This window comes from Chionomys nivalis, chromosome 8, assembly GCF_950005125.1.
Source record: "Chionomys nivalis chromosome 8, mChiNiv1.1, whole genome shotgun sequence".
NCBI lineage: Eukaryota > Metazoa > Chordata > Mammalia > Rodentia > Cricetidae > Chionomys > Chionomys nivalis.
Window position 1 is genome coordinate 14,927,946 of NC_080093.1, and position 21,274 is coordinate 14,949,219.

The window sequence follows — 21,274 nt, forward strand, 5'->3', positions numbered from 1 at the left end:
CACCTCCACCCACTGAGCTACCTTGCTAGTCCTAGTCATCAGTTCTGAACTAAGCAGTTCATCTGGTTTGCATATGGTATTTTGGCCAATTAATTAATTTCGGATTTAGGATAGAGCACAGTAGCAGAATACCTGCTTATCATGGGTGAGACCCTGGGCTCAATCCCCAGTGCTAAAACCAGACCAAACCCTTTCATTGATTTCCTGAAGAGATAGCCCAGGCTGGATTCAAACTCTCCAACTCCCCAGCCTCCACCCCCAGAGTCCTGTGATTAGAGGTGTGCAGAACCACACCTGGCTGGCAACTTGATTTATACATCTGTGTGCACATGTTCCTGTATGTATGTGTGTGTACACAGGTGTGGAGGTCAGAGGTCAATGTCAGATGGCTTCCTCAGTTGCTCTCTACTTCATGTTTGAGACAGGTTCTTTCACTGAGTCTAAAGCTTGCAGATTTGGCTGGTCATTAAGTCCCAGATAGCCTCACGTTTCTGCCTACGCAGTGCTGGGATTATAGGGGTTGGGGGTCAAACTCAGGTCTACACTTTAGTGACTGTGCTATCTCCCCAGCTGCTGCAATTTGATTATTTCAAATGATAACTTAGTTTGTCCATCAATGAAGGCAATACAGGTAATAGATAAGATGTACTCATTTAAAACTGTGTATTTTAATCCTGCTGTTTACTGGGTTAGTTAGATTTAAAAAATGCTTCTAAGTCTTCCACTAAACACTAGGTACTATCAGCATGGATGAACTATACTATATGTGAACAACAGGTTAAAATTACTTAAATTTAAATAGGATTCTGAAACCATACATTATGTTCTTCTGTCTTCTGGTCAGAGTGGTTCATAGCATACAAATGCAGCAAAATGCTGACCTAATGATGCCATCATTTCAATTTGCAATGCCTTTGCCATGAGTCTCCTAACAGTGCCGCACCTGAGACTAAACCAGGTCAGTGAGATGATCTCTAGAGCGGCGGTCTAAATTCTTTGGTTGGCCTGAAATGTGCCTTTTACCATTTCGTTTACCAGATATGAACACACCCAGATATGCTTTCTAACCACAGCCTAGAGTTTGAAAATTATTTTCTGCCCAAAGCCTTTGTTGTATCTTTTTAAGGGGATGTGTGCATGTGTGTGTGTGTGTGTGTGTGTGTTTGTAACAGGATTTGACCTGTAACTATCACTGAGAATTTTCTTAGAGAAGTTCAAAGCATTTTACAGGGATCATCTCATTTATCCTCCGAAAGTCAAGCAGAGGCGTTTATCTCCGCTACAGACGGAGAACACTAAAAGGCCAAGAGAGGCGGGGTTTTGTTGTTGTTTTGCTAAGATCAAAAAGTAATTCTAGGGCAAAGCCAGATTCTGGTCTGACCTTGTTACATGATGCTTCTGCAGCTCTGTAGCTCATGCAGGGCAGGGGCTTTGCTTGTTCTCCCCTTGGCTATGCCAGGCTTTGAATGATTCTCAGAATTAATGTCTCATCCGTTCCTGCTCCTTAAAAATGGCTGTTAAGATGTCAGCACAAAAGAAAACTCTCCAATCATTCTAGGATTGCTTGGGTTGTTTCCAAGAGAGAATCTTCCTAGGGACCTTTGGCTGGTGTGGAATTTGCCGTGTAGACCAGGCTGGCATTGAAACGATGCTTTCACTGCCTCCCGAAGTGCTGTCATTACAGGTGTGTGCCACACACAGGTGTGTGTCTCTTACACAGATTTCAGGAAGAGAAACACTCAGCTTTCTTTGTTCGTCCTGTTTTGGGTCTCCATCTGTAGTCCTGGCTGGCCGGAGCTCACAGAGATCTGCCTGTCTCTGGCTCCCCAGTGCTGGGATTATGAGCATGCTCCACCAAGGCTGGCTCATCCAACTCTTGCTATGTAGCCCAGTGCTGTCTAACAGAAATAACATAAACCACAATTATAAGTCACACATATTTTGAATTTCCTAACAATCACACTAAATATACTGAATTCATTCCAGTATGTCTAAGTTACTAACAATTACTATGTAGTATACAATTATGTAAGGTATTTTTTAAGACTTTTTTATTTATTAAGTATACAGTGTTCTGTCTGCACGTATGTCTGCAGGTCAGATCAGAAAAGGGTACCAGATCTCATTACAGATGGTTGTGAGCCACCATGTGGTTGCTGGGAATAGAACTCTGGACTTCTGGAAGAGCAGCCAGCTCTCTTAACCACTGAGTCATCTCTCCAGCCCGGTATTTCATTCCCTTTCTCGTCTAGCTTTTCAAAAACCAGCTGTGTGTTTGACTTTTTCTTATATCATACTTGAATCTGGAGAAACAGCCTTCCACACACACAGATGTCACCTGTGATTAAAGTAGACCAACTCAGACCATGTTGGACAGCACGGGTCTATCCTTCGGAAACTTTAAGATTGGTTCAGGTGAACCCAGTGGAGGTAATCTTGGAGAATCATTGCTCTATGTAATGACTGCTGAAGAGCCCTAGATCGGCTATGTGCTGATGCGCTGCTTGCTTGGGAGCTGTGGACTCAGGATCTAGTCGGCTGCTTTTCCCTCCCCAGGTATTGTCTACTTATACTGGTACACTGGTTCATATCAAGTGAGGAATGTTCCAACTTTTGGGTTGCAGTTTTATGAGAATCTGGTTTATGGCTTGTGATAGGAAGGTATCACCTTGGGATGAGGAATGCTCCCAGAACCAAAAGGCCAAGCAAGTAGGTGCCTGTTAAGGGCAGAGGTCCCACCTAGATGGTTCCTGAAGCCACAGGCGCCTCTTGTGGCCTAGGATAGGGACTTTCTGTAAACTTGTCAACAACCCCCCCCCCCTTTTTTTTTAAATTTGGACAGGATCTTTCTCTGTAGGCCAGGTGGGCCTCGAACTCATGGCCATCCTCCTGCCTTGGTTCCTCGTTAGTCTTGAAGACATGTGCTTCAACCAGATGTTCCTGGTGCTCCAGAAGACGGGAATGTCAGCTCCCGAGTTGGGGTTCGCACCCCGAAATGCAGGCGTGAGGGGCGGGTCCCGGCCTGGGCCCGCGCCGCCCCATGTGACCCGGTCCGACATGGTGTCGCCTCCTCTCGAGGAGGCGGCGGCGTCTTCGGCTCCGCTGCGCGTCGAACCGGCCCTGCGGCCGCTCATGGGCAGCCAGGGCCGCTCGGGTTCCCCCGGGAACCTCGGGCCCAGAGAAAGCGAGGGCGGGGAGGCGAGGGTCGCACGGGGAAAGCGAGGAAAGAGGAAGGGGAAAGCGGGCACCGGGCACGGCGGAAGAGGAAGCGGGGCGGAAGGGAAGCCGGGCCTGCAGCCGGCGAGGAAGACAGCGGGGCTGGGGGCTGAGGCGGGCCCGGGTCAGGAAGGAGAGGAGGGCGCAGCCGTGGAGGAAGGACCGAGAAGCTCCGGGAAGCGGGATGAGGGGAGCGCAGGCCCCGGGAAGGAGGAGGAACGGAGGCTCGGGGCCGAGCGGCGGGAGGACGGCAGCCTGGAGAGAGCACGGGAGCGTGGGTGTCAGGCGTGGGGCGGCATCCCGGGGACCCGGACGGCCATGGCGGCGGCCGGCGACGAGGAGGCGACGGCGGCGGCTGCGGAGCCGTCCGGTCGTCCGGCCGCGGGGCCCGCGCTCTGGCGCCTGCCGGAGGAGCTGCTGCTGCTCATCTGCTCCTACCTCGACATGCGGGCCCTCGGCCGCCTGGCTCAGGTGTGCCGCTGGCTGCGGCGCTTCACCAGCTGCGACCTGCTCTGGCGCCGGATAGCCCGGGCCTCGCTCAACTCTGGCTTCACGCGGCTCGGCACCGACCTGTAAGCGCCCGCTCGCCCGCCCGTTCCCTGCTCCGGGCCGGCCAGCGTCCTGGGAAAGGGCGGGGCGCCGAGGCCTGGTCGGCTCGGGGCCGTGTGGCACCCGGAATACCGAAACCCAGATTCACCCCCACTCCCTGTGCCCCAGATCCCTCCCCAGCACCCTCGGGGAATCCCGGTGTCATCCCCAACCCGAGGAAGCTTCGGGAGAGCATCCCTCAGCGCCCTCCCCTGTGGGCGGCTACTTACAATTAGCCAGCCTAAAATACTCTTGAGCCCTCGTGAGTTGTGGCTTTTCCTAAATTTTTGACTCTGGGTTCCTCAGCCCTGAACAACTTGGTTGGTCTGCGTCTTGTGCTTCAGGCCCTTGAAGGACGACGCCTGCTGGTTCCAGGACCCAGGCCCACTAGGTGGTCTTTCAACGTGTTTCTGTGGCCTTTGATCCTGTCCACTCTCTCAGAGGTTGTTAGGCTTCAGGGCTCTGATAGTCAAATATACAGAAGAGGCTCCAGAGCCTGTAAAAAAGAGCTTTTAGTCCTATTCTCAGCATATTTTAGGACTTGATTCAGGCAGAAGGACCGGCAAAAGATGTCTGCTTGAGGCAACAAGTTGGATTTGGTATAGGCTGTATTCAAGACACTGCAGTTGGGTCATGTCTGAGACCCGTGAATGCAAAACATCCCGAAACATTAGGTTGTTGAACAGGAAGGAGAGAACATGGTCACAGAACTCGTGAGGATAAAATCTTTCAGATGAGGATAAAATCTTTCAGATTGCAGCCCGCCCTTGCTCAGTTGTAATACAGGAGAATAACAAAAGTTCTTTTTTAAGCATGAGAAGTCATCATCTCTACACAACTATTTTCATTTTTAATGTTTTTCAGGTGCACACCCCCTTAATTGCCCAGCCCGCACTTGCTCCCTTACCCACCCTCACAGGAGGGCTAAGTGAATAATGTAATGGGTTTGAGGTATGTCACGTGCCATGCCATACATTTGTCTTCAGTTAGTTCCTTAGAATAAAAATCTCCAGCTAGGCATTATTGGACAAAAGTTTTGATATGCAGCGGTATTGGACCAAGTCACAGTATACCAGCAAAGAATGAGTGAGCACATTTGTTGTGAGAATTAAAACAAAAACAACCCGTAGCTGCTTTTGCGGGCAGTGAGAGTGGGCCAAAGCCGTGTCATTGTGTATCTCTCCTCACTGGCCAGGGTAACTATTTTGCCACGTGTCTGCTTCACCTGTGGCAATCGTCTCTTCCTACTGTTTGTTACTGGGCTCTTGGTGTTTTTGTTATAAATTTGGAATTTTTCTGGGTCATAAATGTTTGACTCTCGTCTATCATCTTTGATAGAGATATGTTTTCCAGTCGATTTTTTATTCTGTTGTTTTTATTAGTTTTTATACTTCATTAGAATCTGACAGTCTTGTAATTTTTTTCTCCTCCCCCTTAACCTGATAAATTTCTAATTCTTTCACAGACCTGACAAATTTAATTGCTGACTGATTTGCTTATAACTTGATTTTTTTAAAATGGCATTTTCATCAGTAACACTTGTTTTGGTACAAGGAGAGAAATTCTCTTACTGTATTTTTCTCTAAAGAGCTCGAAATTGCCATACCTTTTCTTAAGCTTCTCTTTCTCTTTGGGAGGCTTACAGGGCTGTATGTTGTGTGAACACACACACACATATACACATGTTTGTATATTCAATTTGTATCTGAACTCTCCCTTTTTATCTACTGGTGTTATCTTCCCATTTCCATAACATTTTAAATATGCTGCTCTGTGAAAGAGTGTAACATCTGCTAGGGTTCTGTGGTACTTGCTGGGTGAGATGTCAGGGTTACTGTTCCACCTCTGCTCAGTTCGTGACCAAAATCTCCTATGCCTTTTCAAACATTCTGTGCTTCTCACTGTAATTCTAACATATACTTATAATTTCTTACTGATTTGTTTCTGTGTTTATTGCAAATGCACCGTTTTTTCTCCATGCCCTCTAGTGTAGTATTATACATTCGTAAAATTTCATCTGATTGTCTTGTATTCTGGTACGATTTGTTGATGATGATGGTTTCTTGGGATTCTAGGTGTGTGTACAGTCTGTAAACATGAGTATTTCATCTGGATAACTTTTTTAAACCAAAGAGAAAAGAATCAGAATTATATATATTTCAATCTCCGGTAGTCTGTAGTAAAGTTTACTTGTAAACATTTTATGTGTTTTTCCCTCTCTCTTTTTATTGGCATGTGTTCATTGTGTATATTTCTGGATTTCAGAAAGACATTTTCTTTCATATATATATTATGTACTCCGACAGAGTAACTCGTTGAAGGAATATTGACCTATGATAGAAGTTGTCCAAAATGACCAGCGTTCCAGCCAACCAAAGCAAAGTTTGGCTTTCTCTTACTCTGGAGAGTAAATGAGTCAGTGTTTATTTTTGTTTTCCTTTCTGATGTTCCAAGAGAGACTGAGAATGATAACAAAATGAACTTACAAAAGGGTCTGCAAAATGATATTTATTATGGCTTTACTGTTATTGAGTATGTTCATTTTAATTTTGTGTGTGTGTGTGTGTGTGTGTCCTAGCATGAAGCATTGTCCTTCCAGAGAGGTGGTTTTGCTGTGGCACTTGATAAAGAGCAGGGTCACTGCTCTGGTTTTTGGGTTGAGAGGAGAAATCATGCCTGTTATAGCAGGTGGAGAGCATTTACCAGTGTGACCTGTTTCTGGACAGCTGCAGAGACTTAATAAACCACCGAGAGGTAGTTGTCATCCCTGAAGAGATAAGGCATGTACCCCAATTCGCTGAAAGGTCAGGATGCCTGCTCCCCAAGTGCAGATGATAGTTCCCTGCAAAATGTCGGCTGTTGGTAGCCATGCTTTGGACTAATTGACTGCGGACTGGATAAGAAGTACATCTATAAGTGCAGTACAAAACTTGACTTTCTCAGAAGGCATACAGTCTCTCTGGCTCTGAGTTTTAGCTCCTTAAAGATTAGGAATAATATTGTTCAGTAAAATGGGTCCTAACCAGCCATGATTGTGTTCAGTACTAGAAAACCTTCCCTAAGGTGTTGTAAAAGAACTTTTCCAATTGCTTGCCTTTCCCTTTATTCTGCAGATGTCAGAATGGGCATGGTTTGATTTGGAAGTGCTGCCTAATGATAGGAAACACACACACAAACACACAGATAACATCCAGCTTCTCTCATCTGTCCTGAATGTTTTCACAAACATGACAGCACAACCGTGGGCTTAGGGACTGCACTTGCTGCTTAAGGGCCTTCTGATTTTCAGAAACACTAACTGCTAAGGTTTACTGACCTTCCGGCCCAGGGCAAGCCCTGTTCCGTTTAGCTCTTCCTAACTGATCATAGCTTTGTTGAGTAAGATGAACTACTTGGGTTCCTTGTCATTTGTTAATGGTCTTATTCTTGTGCTTGAAGGCATTTGAGCCACTTAAAAACCACAAACAAATAATTTGCTTCCCTTTAGGCCTCTTGCCCAGTCAACACTAAGAAGTATTCTAAGTGGGACTTCCCCCACCCCTGTTTTTTTTTAGGAAACAGAAAGTAGTTTGAATTAGTCATCTGATTTCAAATTAGTTTTATTTGAAAGCTTTATGAAGCCTAGGGAAATAGAAATATCTTGGTTATAATCGTAAAAATCTAGGCAGTGTTTTGTACAGAGATTTTTTGAATAAGAATGGGGTGGGCACTCACCCAATTCAGTGTGTAAGAACATAGCAGTAGACTCCAGGTCTGTCAGATATGATGCCTGCTGTGTGCAAGAAGCACATGATGGGGGAGGAGCAGAGGTACTGTGTGTAAATTCGGATATGGGTAATTAGTGGGAGCAAAGGAAGGGGAAATCTGCACAGAGACCTGTTTAGATAATACTTGCAATTTCTATGTTTAAGAAAGCTTACTTGACCCCTTCTTTATTTCAGTGTTTCATATTTTCAAATGGGAATTTCCTATGGGCAGTTCCGTGGGTGCTCTTCCATTAGCCCGGGATAGATTTGCCTGGAATTAACAATAGGAGTGTCAGGAGGAGAGCCTCTGAGGTGTTTGCCCTGGCATGCAGACTCATTCCTTTGACAGTCCTGCAGCCTTGGAGCTCTTTGAGGCTGGGGGCCGAGGATATCTATTTCAGTGACGATTACCGTCCAGAGTGGGGAGATAGACGCAGATAAGCAGAGTGTGTTTGTTTGTTTTAAAATGATTGCACCTAAGAGCCCTCCTCCCCCCCAGGAAGAGAAAGCATGAAGTTTCCTTCCCTAACTGAATGGAGAGGGCATTGCTGACTGTAAGGCCTAAACTGTGATTTTTTAGGAGACAATTAGCTACTCCAAAGTATCCTCGACTTTCTTCTTGCCCTTTCTACCTTACCTGTGAGAAGTCACCTCTCCTTAGCTGCTCAGAGGTTTCCTGGAGGGATATGTTGTTATCTTAGTTGTTTTGAAAGGCCTTTTAAAAAAACTATTTTATTTTAAAATATGGTATGTATGGGTGTGTGCACATGCATGTAGTTGCCTGGCGAGGTCAGAGGTACTGGATCCCTGGTGCAGAGGGTGCTGAGACTAAAGCCAGGTCCTCTGTAAGAGCTGTATGTGCTCTTAACCACTGAGCCATCTCTCCAGCCCCAGGCCTTATTTATTTATTGATGGTTTCTGAGTTAATAAAAGGAGGGTTCAGTTTACATGTTCACAGTAAATGCACCTGCAGAAGCAGGAAATGGTCTGGTGCAAGGCCTGTCTTCAGAGGAGGCCTCCTTCAAGGCTGCAGGGCTGAGGTAGTCCCTGCCTTTCCACCATAGGGGCCGTCTCTAACTCTCAGGGCAGAGTCACAAAGAAAGCAGACTTCACCTGCTGCAGTGTGAGTGCATTTGGAGATCTAGATCCTTCACCCAAGTCAAGTTTGGGTTGAGCTTCTGAAATCCAGGTGGTGGCAAGATTACTGAGGAAGCATACAGGTTTTTAAATAATTATTTTTGAGTTCTTGACATAGGGAAGAATCTCCTTTGTATGATGTTATACCCTTAACTCTGAGTTGACCTTGGCATTGGATTAGTCCTGGCTCCTAACCATGGAACAAAGAGAAATTCAGGTTGACTTTCTTTGAGGCCAGGTTCTAGGAAGATTTGAAAATTAACATGAGAAGGAATAAAGGGGAAAATGGATTATGAGTTTCAGAGGAAAATCTGACTCTCCTATCCCTATCTACAGAAATTGTTCAGAAAATTCTCTGTTGCCGGGCGGTGGTGGCGCAGCCGGGCGGTGGTGGCGCACGCCTTTAATCCCAGCACTTGGGAGGCAGAGGCAGGCGGATCTCTGTGAGTTCGAGACTAGCCTGGTCTACAAGAGCTAGTTCCAGGACAGGCTCCAAAACCACAGAGAAACCCTGTCTCGAAAAACCAAAAAAAAAAAAAAAAAGAAAAAAAAAAAAGAAAAAAAAAAAAGAAAATTCTCTGTTGTGTCCTATCAGATGAGGTTGGAGCAAGACAGACTTGGTTCATTTTTGAGGCAGCCTTCTTGTTCTGTAGTCTTGTTTAGGTCAATGGGCTTTAGGTGGAGCTCCACAGAAGCAGGATGGTCATACCAGTTAATGTACATATGAGTCCTAGCTCCTGGGAGCACTCATCTAAACTGAGAATGAGACTATCTGGAAAAAGAATTGACCCCTTGTTGGAGGGTTGGCTGCCTCGTCTCAGCTCTGAGTCAGTTCTTCATTTTCTTCAGACTGTCCACATCGCCCTCCCTGGAAGAATGGGCCACCCAATGGGCCCCTCTGCCTGCCCCTCTTTAGCCTACAATTAATTGCCTGCGCATTCTTTCTTTTCTCTTCTTTTTTGGTATTTGACATGAGCTCAAATTGCTGAGAAAGGTGACAACTGTGAAATGAAGACAGGGCGTGGAGACACCTTAAAAAGTACATGTAACGGCCATTGAATGACAAGAGCAGACTGCCAGGCTCTTTCAAAACATTACCATGTCTGTTGACTTTCCATTCCTTGTTCACAGCACAAAATTGGAGGTCAAAGAATCATAGGAGTTAGAGATGGAAAAGACATTTGGGGTCAGCTAGTTCATCCCTCCGCCCTCTCCCACCCCTTATTCCAAATCATTCCTTACGTTATATTTTCTCCCTCAACTCCCGTGCAGTTTTCACGGTCTTCACTCAGCCCCAGCCATCACCTTTGGGGAACGATGGTGGAGGTTCTGGTCAGCTTCTCCATGGTGAAGCGAGATATTGCCTTTGCCCCCAGTTGACATTCATGAACTTTGTTGGTGGTCTCAGCCGAAATGCTGAAGGCCTCACAGAATGACTCTCTGTTGCTTTTCCTGATAGAGTCTGAAGAGCATCAGTGTGTGATGACACAAGCGAAGAGGGGCTCTGCTGAATTAAGCCCTAGATTTTTGCTTTTTAAATCTCTTGACCTGAAGGGAACTGATACATGGACTGGGACAGGTAGTAATAATGGAAGTCTATTCAATTGAGGTTTGATAAGAAATGCAACAGAAATTGGTGGATTTGCCAGGCACAGTGGTACATGTCTTTAATCCCAGCACTTGGGAGACAAAGGCAGGTAGATCTTTCTTTGTGAGTTTGAGGCCAGCCTGGTCTACATGGTGAGTTCCAGGACAGTCAGAGATCTTGTCTCAAAAAGTCTAAATAAATAAATAAATGGAGAGAGAGAGAGAGAGAGAGAGAGAGAGAGAGAGAGAGAGAGAGAGAGAAAGAATTGAATTGATGGGTTGGGGTACATGAGATGGTACAGTGGGTAAAGATGCTTGCTGCCAAGGCTGATGGCCTGAGTTTGAGTCTCTGGAACCCACATGGTAGGAGGCCCACCTCACACAAGTTGTTCTCTGACCTCTACATGTGTACCATGGCACGTGTGCAGCCACACACATCCTCTCTTCCCCAGCCCCCGCAATGTAATTTAAAATTTTTTTGGATTAAATAAACATAAGAAATACTGGAACTGCCAAGTAGTAGGCGGCTGCTTGGGGAAATGCAGGTTGGGGAAGAAGGAGAGTTGCCCTCCTGAGGGGAAACTTCTGGAAAGCTTCGGCTTTAAGCCGAATAGAGAGAGAGAGCCGATGAGTTGGAGGTGGGAGTCTCGGGAAGGAAACACTGTTACCTTTGTGGTTCCTTTCCTTACTTATTTGTGTATGCGTGTGTGGGTACGCATGCTATGGGCATGTGTGGAATTCAGAGGACAACCTCTGGGGATTGGTTTTCTCCTTCGACCGGGAGTGTTCCGAAGATTGGACTCCAGTTGTTGGGTTGGTGGCAAGGGTCCTTATTCGCTGAGCCACTTTGCCAGCCCTCCCCTTTGCTGTAGGGGGCAGAGAAGAGAAGTCATGCTCATTGGCCCCCGGTTTGGAAAGGGAAGAGTCGTTTTTTAGAGGCAGCTCTGGAGGGCTATCCCTAACTCCCCCTTCTTGTTCCAGCAGCTGTCGGGAGTGCTCCGAAGGGGGTATTATGTTTCTTCTGGTAACTCTGCCAAGAATGAGAGGAAATCCACAATCTGTGGGGTTTGGGGGTGGGGTGGGGATAGGGTGGCAGGTGATGGGACAGGGAAATTAAATTGTTTTATAGTAAATATGTGAGATACTTTTCCTGGAGAGCAGTTTTAGTGAAAGGTACAGTATATTTCCCCCGTTCACAAACTTAATGAGTTCCTTTCTTTAGAAAAAGGAAATAGTTTTCAGTACTTTTTCTTTCTCGTAGTTCTAGCTTTGACCTCCTATTTCTTTGCATTTCTTTTATAAAGTCTATACTGACTTTCTAAAGATACATCAAGATTCAGACATGGGTGATGTGTGCTCAAGACAGGGTTCCCTGCCCAGGGTGCTGTCCACTCATCCTTATTGTGCCTACATTTTGGCTTTCATCATAGCAGCCCAGAGACTGGAGATGTGAGGACTGGCTCGTGGTGTACGGTTCACTCTCTCCATCCCTTTGTCCAGGCTAGCGGGACACTAGGGATTTTAAAGTCTCGGTACTTTGAGTGATTAATATGGAACACAGCTTTAAGATTAAAAACAATAAAAAGTAACCCTGGGAAGCAGAGTGGTGTAATTATTCCTCACGTTTCAGATAGGGAGTCCAGGGAGAAGGAGACGAGAGAACAGAGTGTGACTAAGTCAGGCTGTGCGTAATTCATGACTCGGGGAGACTTGTCCATACACATGCACACCAATAGCAGCTTCTTTTACTGTTGTTTCTTCTCAGAAAGTGCTAGATCAGCCTTTCTGAAAGGCTGATTGTAGGAGCCGTGGAGAACTCATTCTGTAGTCAATTGAATGTGGGAAATGTCTTGCGACACACCCCTCTGGGACCGCAGTGCCCACGGACAAATTAAAGGCACTGAGAAGTTCTGTCATAGAGGGAACTGTTTAATTTTGTTTTATCTTTCATTGTCCAAAATATTTTGATCATAAAACATTTTTCCTGCTTAATATTTGTTAACATTTTGCTGAACACATCCTGGATAGGTGCCTTGCAAGTTACAGAGCCTGGCCAGTGACAGGAGAGACAGCATAAGCATGGCTTGCACCTGAAGCTCACAGTGAAGGGTGGGAGGCTCACTGCTCCTGAAACTGCTGTGGATGGCTGGGACTTAGCCTAGAATTTGGATACTTAACATTGAGTTCTTATTTCCTTCCTTCTTTCTTTCCTTCCTTCCTTTTATTTTTTTTCTTTTTTCCAAGACAGGGTTTCTCTGTGTAGCCCTGATTGTCCTGGAATGTACTCTGTAGACCAGGCTCCCCTCAAACTCACAGAGATCCGCCTACCTCTGTCTCCCGAGTTCTGGGATTAAAGGTGTGTGCCACCACTGCCAGGTCTTATGTTGAATTCTTTTTTTTTTTTTTTTAATATTTATTTATTTATTTGTTATGTATACAATATTCTGTCTGTGTGTATGACTGCAAGTCAGAAGAGGGCACCAGACCTCATTACAGATGGTTGTGAGCCACCATGTGGTCGCCGGGAATTGAACTCAGGACCTTTGGAAGAGCAGGCAAAGCTCTTAACCACTGAGCCACCTCTCCAGCCCTTATGTTGAATTCTTAAAGATGTGCATATTACATATGTCTTGCTAGGAAGAGGTTAAATTTTTTTTTAGATTTATTCTTTATGTGTAAGAATGTTTTTGCTTGCATGTGTGTATGTGTACTGTGCATGCCTGGTGCCTGCAGAGAGCAGAAGAGGGTGTCAGATCCCCTGGAACTGGAGTTATGGACAGTTGTGAGTCACCATGTGGGTGCTGGGAACTGAACCTGTGTCTTCTTGTCCCGGCAGTGGTGACACATGCGTTTAATCCCAACACTCGGAAGGCAGAGGCAGATGGAGCTCTGAGTTTGAGGCCAGCCTGGTCTACAAAGTGAGTTCCAGGACAGCTAGGGCTACACAGAACCCTGTCTTGAAAGAAAGAAAGAAAGAAAGAAAGAAAGAAAGAAAGAAAGAAAGAAAGAAAGAGAACAAGTGTTCTCTACTGCTGCTGTCTCCCTGGCCCAGGAAGGACATCTGAACCTCCGGGTAGTGTTGGACACAGTGAGACTTGCCAAAGGGAGAACATACTTTTGAAAACTCTTTAAATTAAAAAAAGATTCTTTCCTCCTTCTCTTCCTCCTTTCTTCGCTTAGGCTGTGGGGGAAGAGTCAGGCCAATCTCTGAGCTCAGCCAGACTGACCTACTCAGTGAGCCCCAGGCCAGTGAGAGCTGAAAAGGCAAGATGGGCTCCGTGTGGTGCACAAATTCAATTTTAGCCGGTGTGTGTGTGTGTGTGTGTGTGTGTGTAAGGAGAAGCAGGTGGATCTCTGTGAGTTCAAGGCTAGCTTGGTCTACCTACCCAGCTTGGTGAGGATAGTGGGGATGAATTTGACTAGTCTCTTGAAGAGAAGCAAGCATTGCCAAAGACAGAGATAGGCTGGTACTGTTGGTACTGGTGATACAGGTAGGGTGGAGCTTCTTAAGTTTTTTTTCTACTCATGATCTCCTTTTGCCTGATAATATATAACCCTGGTATAAACGTTTGTAAAATAGGTAGGTATGCAAATAAAAAGTTCACTGATAATAAGTCATAATGAAATGTACTCTGAAACAATTCTTAGTAATGTATGACTTTATCATTTATTAAAGATGAAATATATAATGAGATGGATTTTGCAGAAGGAATCAGGTGGTGGCTGAGTATTTGATGCTGCAGCATGTCCAGTGTCTTAGTGTTTTCCAGGCTGACTGATGCTCTGGTATCTGAGTGTCATGCCGAGAACCCTCTTCTGCATCAGTTTCTAATACAAAATGGCAAAAGGATGGTTAGGACCATTTTAGAAATTGTTGGGAATTCTACCATAATCCCAAGCTAAAGTTCACCTAATGATTGAATGTGTATTCATGTGGATGAATGTCTATATATGTGTGTGAGTGCATTTTTGTGGGTATGTAGATATGTATGTGAGCGTGTGGGAGTATTTGTGTGTGCATATGGAGGCCAGAGGTTGACATTGGGTGTCTTATCCCTCTTCCCCTTGTTTTTGAGAGAGGGTCTTCCACTGAACCTACTGGTAGGGCTGGACTGGCTGTCCTTGAGCCCTTGGATCCACTTGTTTCTGCCCAGCCAGTGCCAGGGTTTTATGTGGGTTTTGAGCATGCACAGCAGCTAATCTTCATTCTTGGACTGACATTGTGGATATTTAACACCACACCCTTTTATATGGGCCTGGGGATCCAAACTCAGGTGCTCATGCTTTTGTCAGAACTTTGCCAACCGAGCCATCATCTCCTTATGCCAGTTTAATATATATATATATATATATATATATATATATATATATATATATATATTTTTTTTATGTGAAACTTGCCAGGCAGCCATGGTGCACGCCTTTAATCCCAGCATCCAGGAGATAGAAGTAGGCAGATCTGAGAATAGATAGAAGTGATAGGAGTGGCCCGAGTCTGAGGCCAGCCTGGTCTGCAGAGTGAGTTCCAGGACAGCCAGAGCTACACAGAAAACCTTGTCTTGAAAAACCACACACATACACAAAGTTGGCTCCTCAAATAGCAGATTTCAAAGTTCAGCATCCTAACAGTGCAATCCAAAGACACATACTGAGGAATGGTGGGAGAAAAATATTTTGTTTTTGTTTTCCATAATTAAACTATTATGTTTCTGAAAGAGCAGAAAGCTTTGTGTATACAGCAAAAATACTGCAATTCATAACATCTAGTAGTCTTTCGTTTGAGCCAAGAGGCTTCAGCAGCAGTGGGTGGCATGAAGGGCCATGCAGTCCAGAGAGCATGTGTTGTGTTTCAGACCAAGGCGGCAGTGAAGTCAATGCAGCATGAATGAACTGTCAGAACTATTTCTGGTTCATTATGCATTTGGTTTTGGATTCATTTTTGTTTCACCTTTTACTGATTCGAAATTTTTCATGACTCCCACATTGATTTGCACCATGGGTTGCAGCCCACGGTTTAAGAAACCATGGTGTCAGGTACAGGGTTAAGTGTGGAAGAGCAGCTTGCTGCAGTCATATAGCGTGGGACATGGGTGTGAGATGGAAGAAGGGGGTTGGCATTAGGGAGCCTCTGGAGGAAGGTATGGGGCGTTCTTTTCAGTGCCATGCTGTCCTGTGTGAAGTCTTATCAAGGTGACCCTAGATTCTAGGTGAAGTAAATTTAACACGATTTTTAAAAATTTCATTGAGAGGCGGATCTCTGTGAGTTCAAGGCCAGCCTGGTCTACAAGAGCTAGTTCCAGGACAGGCACCAAAAACTTCAGAGAAACCCTGTCTCGAAAAATCAAAAAAAAAAAAAAAATTTCATTGAGCTTTTCAGAACCTTAATTATGGCCACGTGCTGTCAGGTGCAAGACCAGAGGAAGATTACAAGTTTCTCGCTGAGCTGCTTGGCTCTTAGAATGGGTAGAACTGGTGGGCATGGGCACTCTGGGAAGGTCTGCTCTCTGGAGAGGGAGAAATCAAAGGAAAGAAGAGGTGGTGCTAAGGCAAAACCCAAGCCCTCAGACTCCATACACTGTGCCTCTCTCACTGGCTCAGGCCCATGGTGGCCTTGTTGTGCACTTGCCCCCTCTTCCTAAGTTCCAAACGGCAAGCAGACTTTGAGTAGGCAGTGCAAGATGGGTTGGGGAAGAAAGGGATTAATGTTCTGTGAGTTTTCTGATCCTGGAGATACGTACACTCACACATACAGACACACACGCACGTATGCACATGCACACACACAAACCCCTCTCTCCAGCCATTGTTCTTCAGAGCAGGTTTGTTTATTTGCCTTTGATTTGGGGGTGTGAGATTGGAAAGGGGAATTGAAAGGTCTTTCTAGATGATGTCCTGGATCATTTCTGCCCCTCTGGACTCACTTGGTAAGCTTTTAAGGGGCCAGGTGGCTTACGTGGGTGCATGTTGTATTGTTTTTGTTTAAAATAGTTCATGCACCCAGGAATGCAGTCAGACTCTAATGGTGACTAAGTGCCTGAAAGCTGAGATGGAAAGGACAGGAAAGAAGGGGAGAGATGAGCCTGAGGCAAGGGAAGGAGGGCTGGGGAAAATGGCAGTTCAGCCAGGCCCCTGGGCCAAGTTAAAGAATTTTCCTTGCATTAACAGTCTTGGGGAGATTTATTTATAGGGCACTAATCGAGTTCTTTGAGGGGAGCACCCTCACTTTATATCAGCATCTGGGGAAATGGTTAGTCTGTGGCCATTTCAAGGATGAGGGCAGCCCTTTATTGGTTTCCAAGGCATACCAGCCTCTGTCCTCAAGGGCACTTTCCTTCTGCCTGGTTCTGCCCTCTCTGAGTGGATGATAACAGGCATCAGAGAAAAACTTGGAGCGTGGCTGATTTTTTTCAGGTATTGAGGCCAATAAAAATTTAGATACAATGTGGCTACCATCTAGGGTATTCTCATAGGATTGATGAAGGGAGTTGGGAAAGCCCTTAAGTCATTTTGTAACAAAGTTAATCTTTTCAAGTCAAGCCACATGGCCTGCTCTTTGAAAAGCTGAAGCTGATTTGAGGAACCACAGCTGAGTGTTTGGTTATGGTGTTGACTTTAAAAGAAGATTCCTGCATCCTCTCCTGCTTAGCTGCAGTTTCTAAAGTTCAACTTTGGAAGGTTCTAGTTGCTGAGACTCCTCAGAGAAGTCTCAGACTCCTTAGGAAAGTTTCAGTCACCAAGTTACTGTTAAGTGACCAGGGGGATGAGAGAAATACCCTTATCCTAATTCAGGAACTGTGTGGATTCCTTCCTTCTCCACATCTTCCTCTGGGATCAGAATATGACATCTTTAGCTTGTTAACTTAGACCTAGTTTAGGAGGAGAGGTGTAACCACCCACTGTCTTCCCAGTCTCTGGCATGCGGAGGAAGGGGCACCTGCAGGGAAGTGTTGGCATAACAGTGTGTGCTTTTTCAGTTCTGGGTCAGTTCTTTTCCTGTCCTCAGTTCTCTCCCTGTGGTACAGGCTGCTTTCTAGTGATATGAAATAGGGACCATATCCGCCTGGTAGGAAAATCCAGTAAAAGATCCATGCCCACCTAACAGCCTTCAGCCTAAAAGATAAAATGTTTGTATTACAGGAATAACTTTTAAAAGTTATAACTAAATTGATTAGGAGAAAAATTATTATTTTAGATTTAGTGGTGACATCCCTGATACCCGGGATTAGCTAGTAGATATATTTGTGTTTGCAATATATTTCTGTGATGATATATGATCACTTTAGAAATTAGTTTTAGGTGTCATCATTAAAATATCAGACTTGTATAAATTATATTTAAGTTGTTTTATTATTGTTAGATTATGTGTATATGTGTGTGATATGTGTGTAAATCCGGAAGCATGTGCCACTGTGCACTTGTGAAGGTCAGAGGACTTTTGGTGCTGGTGCTCTCCTTCTATTGTGGGTGCTGAGGATCAAACTCAGGCCATCAGGCTTGTGTGGCAGGCTCTCTTACTTGAGCCATCTCTGGCCATGTGGACTATTACCCTCATTTCATAGGTGTAGAAGGAGACAGAAAGGCACCTGGAGTTACATAGTGCACACCCTGGCGGTTCCAGTTCTCTGAGTCTGCCTTCTGTGCCCCACAGAACTGTATTTAACCTGTTTAGTTAAAGGTGGGAAGACACATTACTATGTGCTGTATCAAAAAACTTGTTCACTGTTGGGTGTGTTGGCACACGCATTAATCCCAGCACTCACATATACCACTCATCATTAAAAGTCTGCAGACAAAAGTTTTGATTTCAAGAGTCTGATGGACACACATTTGAAAAGATGGCTTGGGCAGGCATAAAGATATCTAATCCATTTCAAGCTCTGCTCTTACTTATTTGCATAAATTAATTATTTTGATCTGTAAAGTCATGAATATATAGGACTGAATTTTAAAAACACAGAGATATGCCAGGCGGTGGCGGTGTGCCACCTTTAATCCCAGAACTTGGAAGGCAGAGGCAGGCGGATCTCTGTGAGTTCAAGGCCAGCCTGGTCTACAAAGGGAGTTCCAGGACAGGCTCCAAAGCTACAGAGAAACCCTGTCTTGAAATAATCCCCCAACAAAAGAAAAACCAAAACAAAACAAACTTGTCCCTATCCTAAGGCACTCTTAATACACATCTGTTACCCATAAAGCTTAGGCTTCCATGGTAGTTTTTACTCGGTCTCACAGTCACTGTTGTTTACTGCGCAACAGCTGTCTCCATGGTTGAGGCCTCACACTGTCCTTTCCAGTGCTGTTCACGTCTTCCATTGCCTTAGTGTGCTTGCCCCTCCCTCAGGCAAACATCTGGGCTGTTTCCAGCTCATACATTGTAAAATGTAGTTTTCGTTTGAGTTATTTGTTTGTAATACAGTGCTGATAGTGGAAATTTGAGATCAGAACCCAGTACCAGCAGTGCGTAACCAAACCCAGTGTTTATGAAGTCAAAGCCTTGTCAGACTTTCCCACCTAGCAGAAATGAGGTGGTATTAATAACTGTTTGAAGGCACATTTCTGTAAACGAGTACTCAGAAATGTTTTCTCAGTGTTTCTTTGTGGGAATCCCATGTGACTGCTCGCAGGCTCTGTTGGACATGGATGGCTGGATACTAGGGACGGGTGTTGTTTCGATAGATTTGCATCAGCTCCCTACAAATTGTAGAGATGGAATTTGTATTTACAGTGTTCATTCCCCTGACTTTTGTTTACCTTTGAATTTCTTTTTTCCACCTCTGTTAGCATTTCAAAATCAATAGAATCAACTTACAAACTTCATAAATCATATATTTTGTTTCTACTTTTCTTTGGAGTGTATATATTTCATTTTCTTCTACCTGAACTATCTTAAATTTACCCTTTTTTGTTTTGTTTTTGACTGTTTTTTTTTTGAGATGGGATGAGACAAGATCTTGCTTATAGGTGAGACTGACCTGGAATCACTATGTGATCCAGGCTACCTTTGAACTCACAACAAATCCTTCTGCCTCATCCTTTTGAGTGTTGAGGCCACAAGCTTATGTTATGTCTACCTCAATTTCCTTTTTTTTTTCTTTTTTTTAGATTTACTATATTGTAGTATGAGATGTCCATCTCAGTTTTTTTTTTCTTTATCGGTACATACTCAGTTTTGTCAACATCTTTTATTTTTATTTTTTTATTTGTACTGAGGATTGAATCCAGAGCCTTACAAGTGCACATCTAGTCTACTGCTGAGCTACCCCTCTCCTTACGTCATACCAGACTGCCTCTAAATGCCTATATTTTTAAGGGACATTTTTTTCCTCTTTAGTAAATATTACGTTGTAAAAGAATTGGAAAATATATAAATCACAACGGTCTCATGGTTAATTAAGAAATTAAGCTGAGTGAAAGGCAAATGGAAGAAGGGAATCTTGATGAGGATTAGGAGGAGGACTCGTTTTCACACTGTTAACCTTCCGTCTGTGTGTCTCTGTGTTTTGTTTGTTTGTTTGTTTTTTGTTTTTGTTTTTCGAGACAGGGTTTCTCTGTAGTTTTGGAGCCTATCCTGGAACTAGCTCTTGTAGACCAGGCTGGTCTCGAACTTACAGAGATCTGTCTGCCTCTGCCTTCCAAGTGCTAGGATTAAAGGCGTGCCCCACCACCGCCTGGCATATCTCTGTGTTTTTAAAATTCAGTCCTATGTATTCATGACTTTACAGATTAAAATAATTAATTTATGCAAATAAGTAAGAGCAGAACTTGAAATGGATTAGATATCTTTATGCCTGTCCAAGCCATCTTTTCTTTCTTTTTTTTTTTTTTAAAGATTTATTTATTATGTATACAGTGTTCTGTCTGTCTGTATGCTTGTTGGCCAGAAGAGGGCACCAGATCTCACTACAGATGGCTGTGAGCCACCATGTGGTTGCTGGGAATTGAACTCAGGACCTCTGGAAGAGCAGTTAGCGCTCTTAACCTCTGAGCCATCTCTCCAGTCCCCAAGCCATCTTTTCAAATGTGTGTCTATTAGATTCTTTTTTATTTATTTATTTATTTATTAAAGATTTCTGCCTTCTCCCTGCCACCGCCTCCCATTCCCCCCCCAATCAACTCCCCCTCCCTCAGCAGCCCGAAGAACAGTCAGGGTTCCCTGACCTGTGGGAAGTCCAAGGATCTCCCACCTCCTTCCAGGTCTATTAAGGTGAGCATCCAAACAGCCTAGGCTCCCACAAAGCCAGTACATGCAGTAGGATCAAAACCCAGTGCCATTGTTCTTGACTTCTCAGCAGCCATCATTGTCCGCTATGTTCAGCGAGTCCGGTTTTATCCCATGTTTTTTCAGACCCAGTCCAGCTGGCCTTGGTGAGTTCCCGATAGAACATCCCCATTGTCTCAGTGTGTGGGTGCACCCCTCGTGGTCCTGAGTTCCTTGCTCGTGCTCTCTCTCCTTCTTCTCCTCATTTGTACCTTGGGATTTCAGTCCGGTGCTCCAATGTGGGTCTCTGTCTCCTTTCATCGCCTATTCTTATGCTCTATTAGATTCTTGAAATCAAAACTTTTGTCTGCAGGCTTTTAATGATGAGTGGTATATATGAAGGTGTAAGTAGAGACAGAGAGAAATGTGTGTGTGTCAGTGAATTTCTAGCAGATCTAGTGTTTATCACCATGTGTCTCAGCAGTGCACCTAGTGTGCCTTGTGTGGTCAAGTGTTCGAAGCCATGGAGACAGATATAGGCAGGTATCCAGTATGGAACTTTCACATTCTTGTCCATGATTTCAAAATTCTGCCTAAAGATGTACTCAAAAGGCCTTTGAACTCTTCCCTGTCTTCACATCTCAAACTATGCCATTCTTCCTGATGGTATGTACCCTGTCTTTTACTACTCTTACCCTCCTCATTCAAACATCTATTACTCAGTCAACATTTTTTTTTTATGGAAAGTGTAAAACTTGGAAAATAATTGTACAATGACCATCCATATCCTCACCATCTAGTGCTC

At 44.5% G+C, this 21,274-nt stretch overlaps 1 protein-coding gene across 2 annotated transcripts in view; it reads left to right on the forward strand.

Moving 5' to 3' along the window:
* Positions 1 to 3,025: 3,025 nt before the first annotated feature.
* Fbxw4 (F-box and WD repeat domain containing 4) overlaps positions 3,026 to 21,274 on the forward strand; it is a 95,685-nt gene continuing 77,436 nt past the window's right edge. For both annotated transcript variants that reach the window (XR_009057622.1, XM_057779948.1), the window contains exon 1: positions 3,026 to 3,788. Coding sequence is in view for 1 of the 2 variants with exons in the window: in XM_057779948.1 (XP_057635931.1) it covers positions 3,058 to 3,788 (731 nt within the window). In the remaining variant the exon portion in view is untranslated. The remainder of the gene's footprint in view (positions 3,789 to 21,274) is intronic.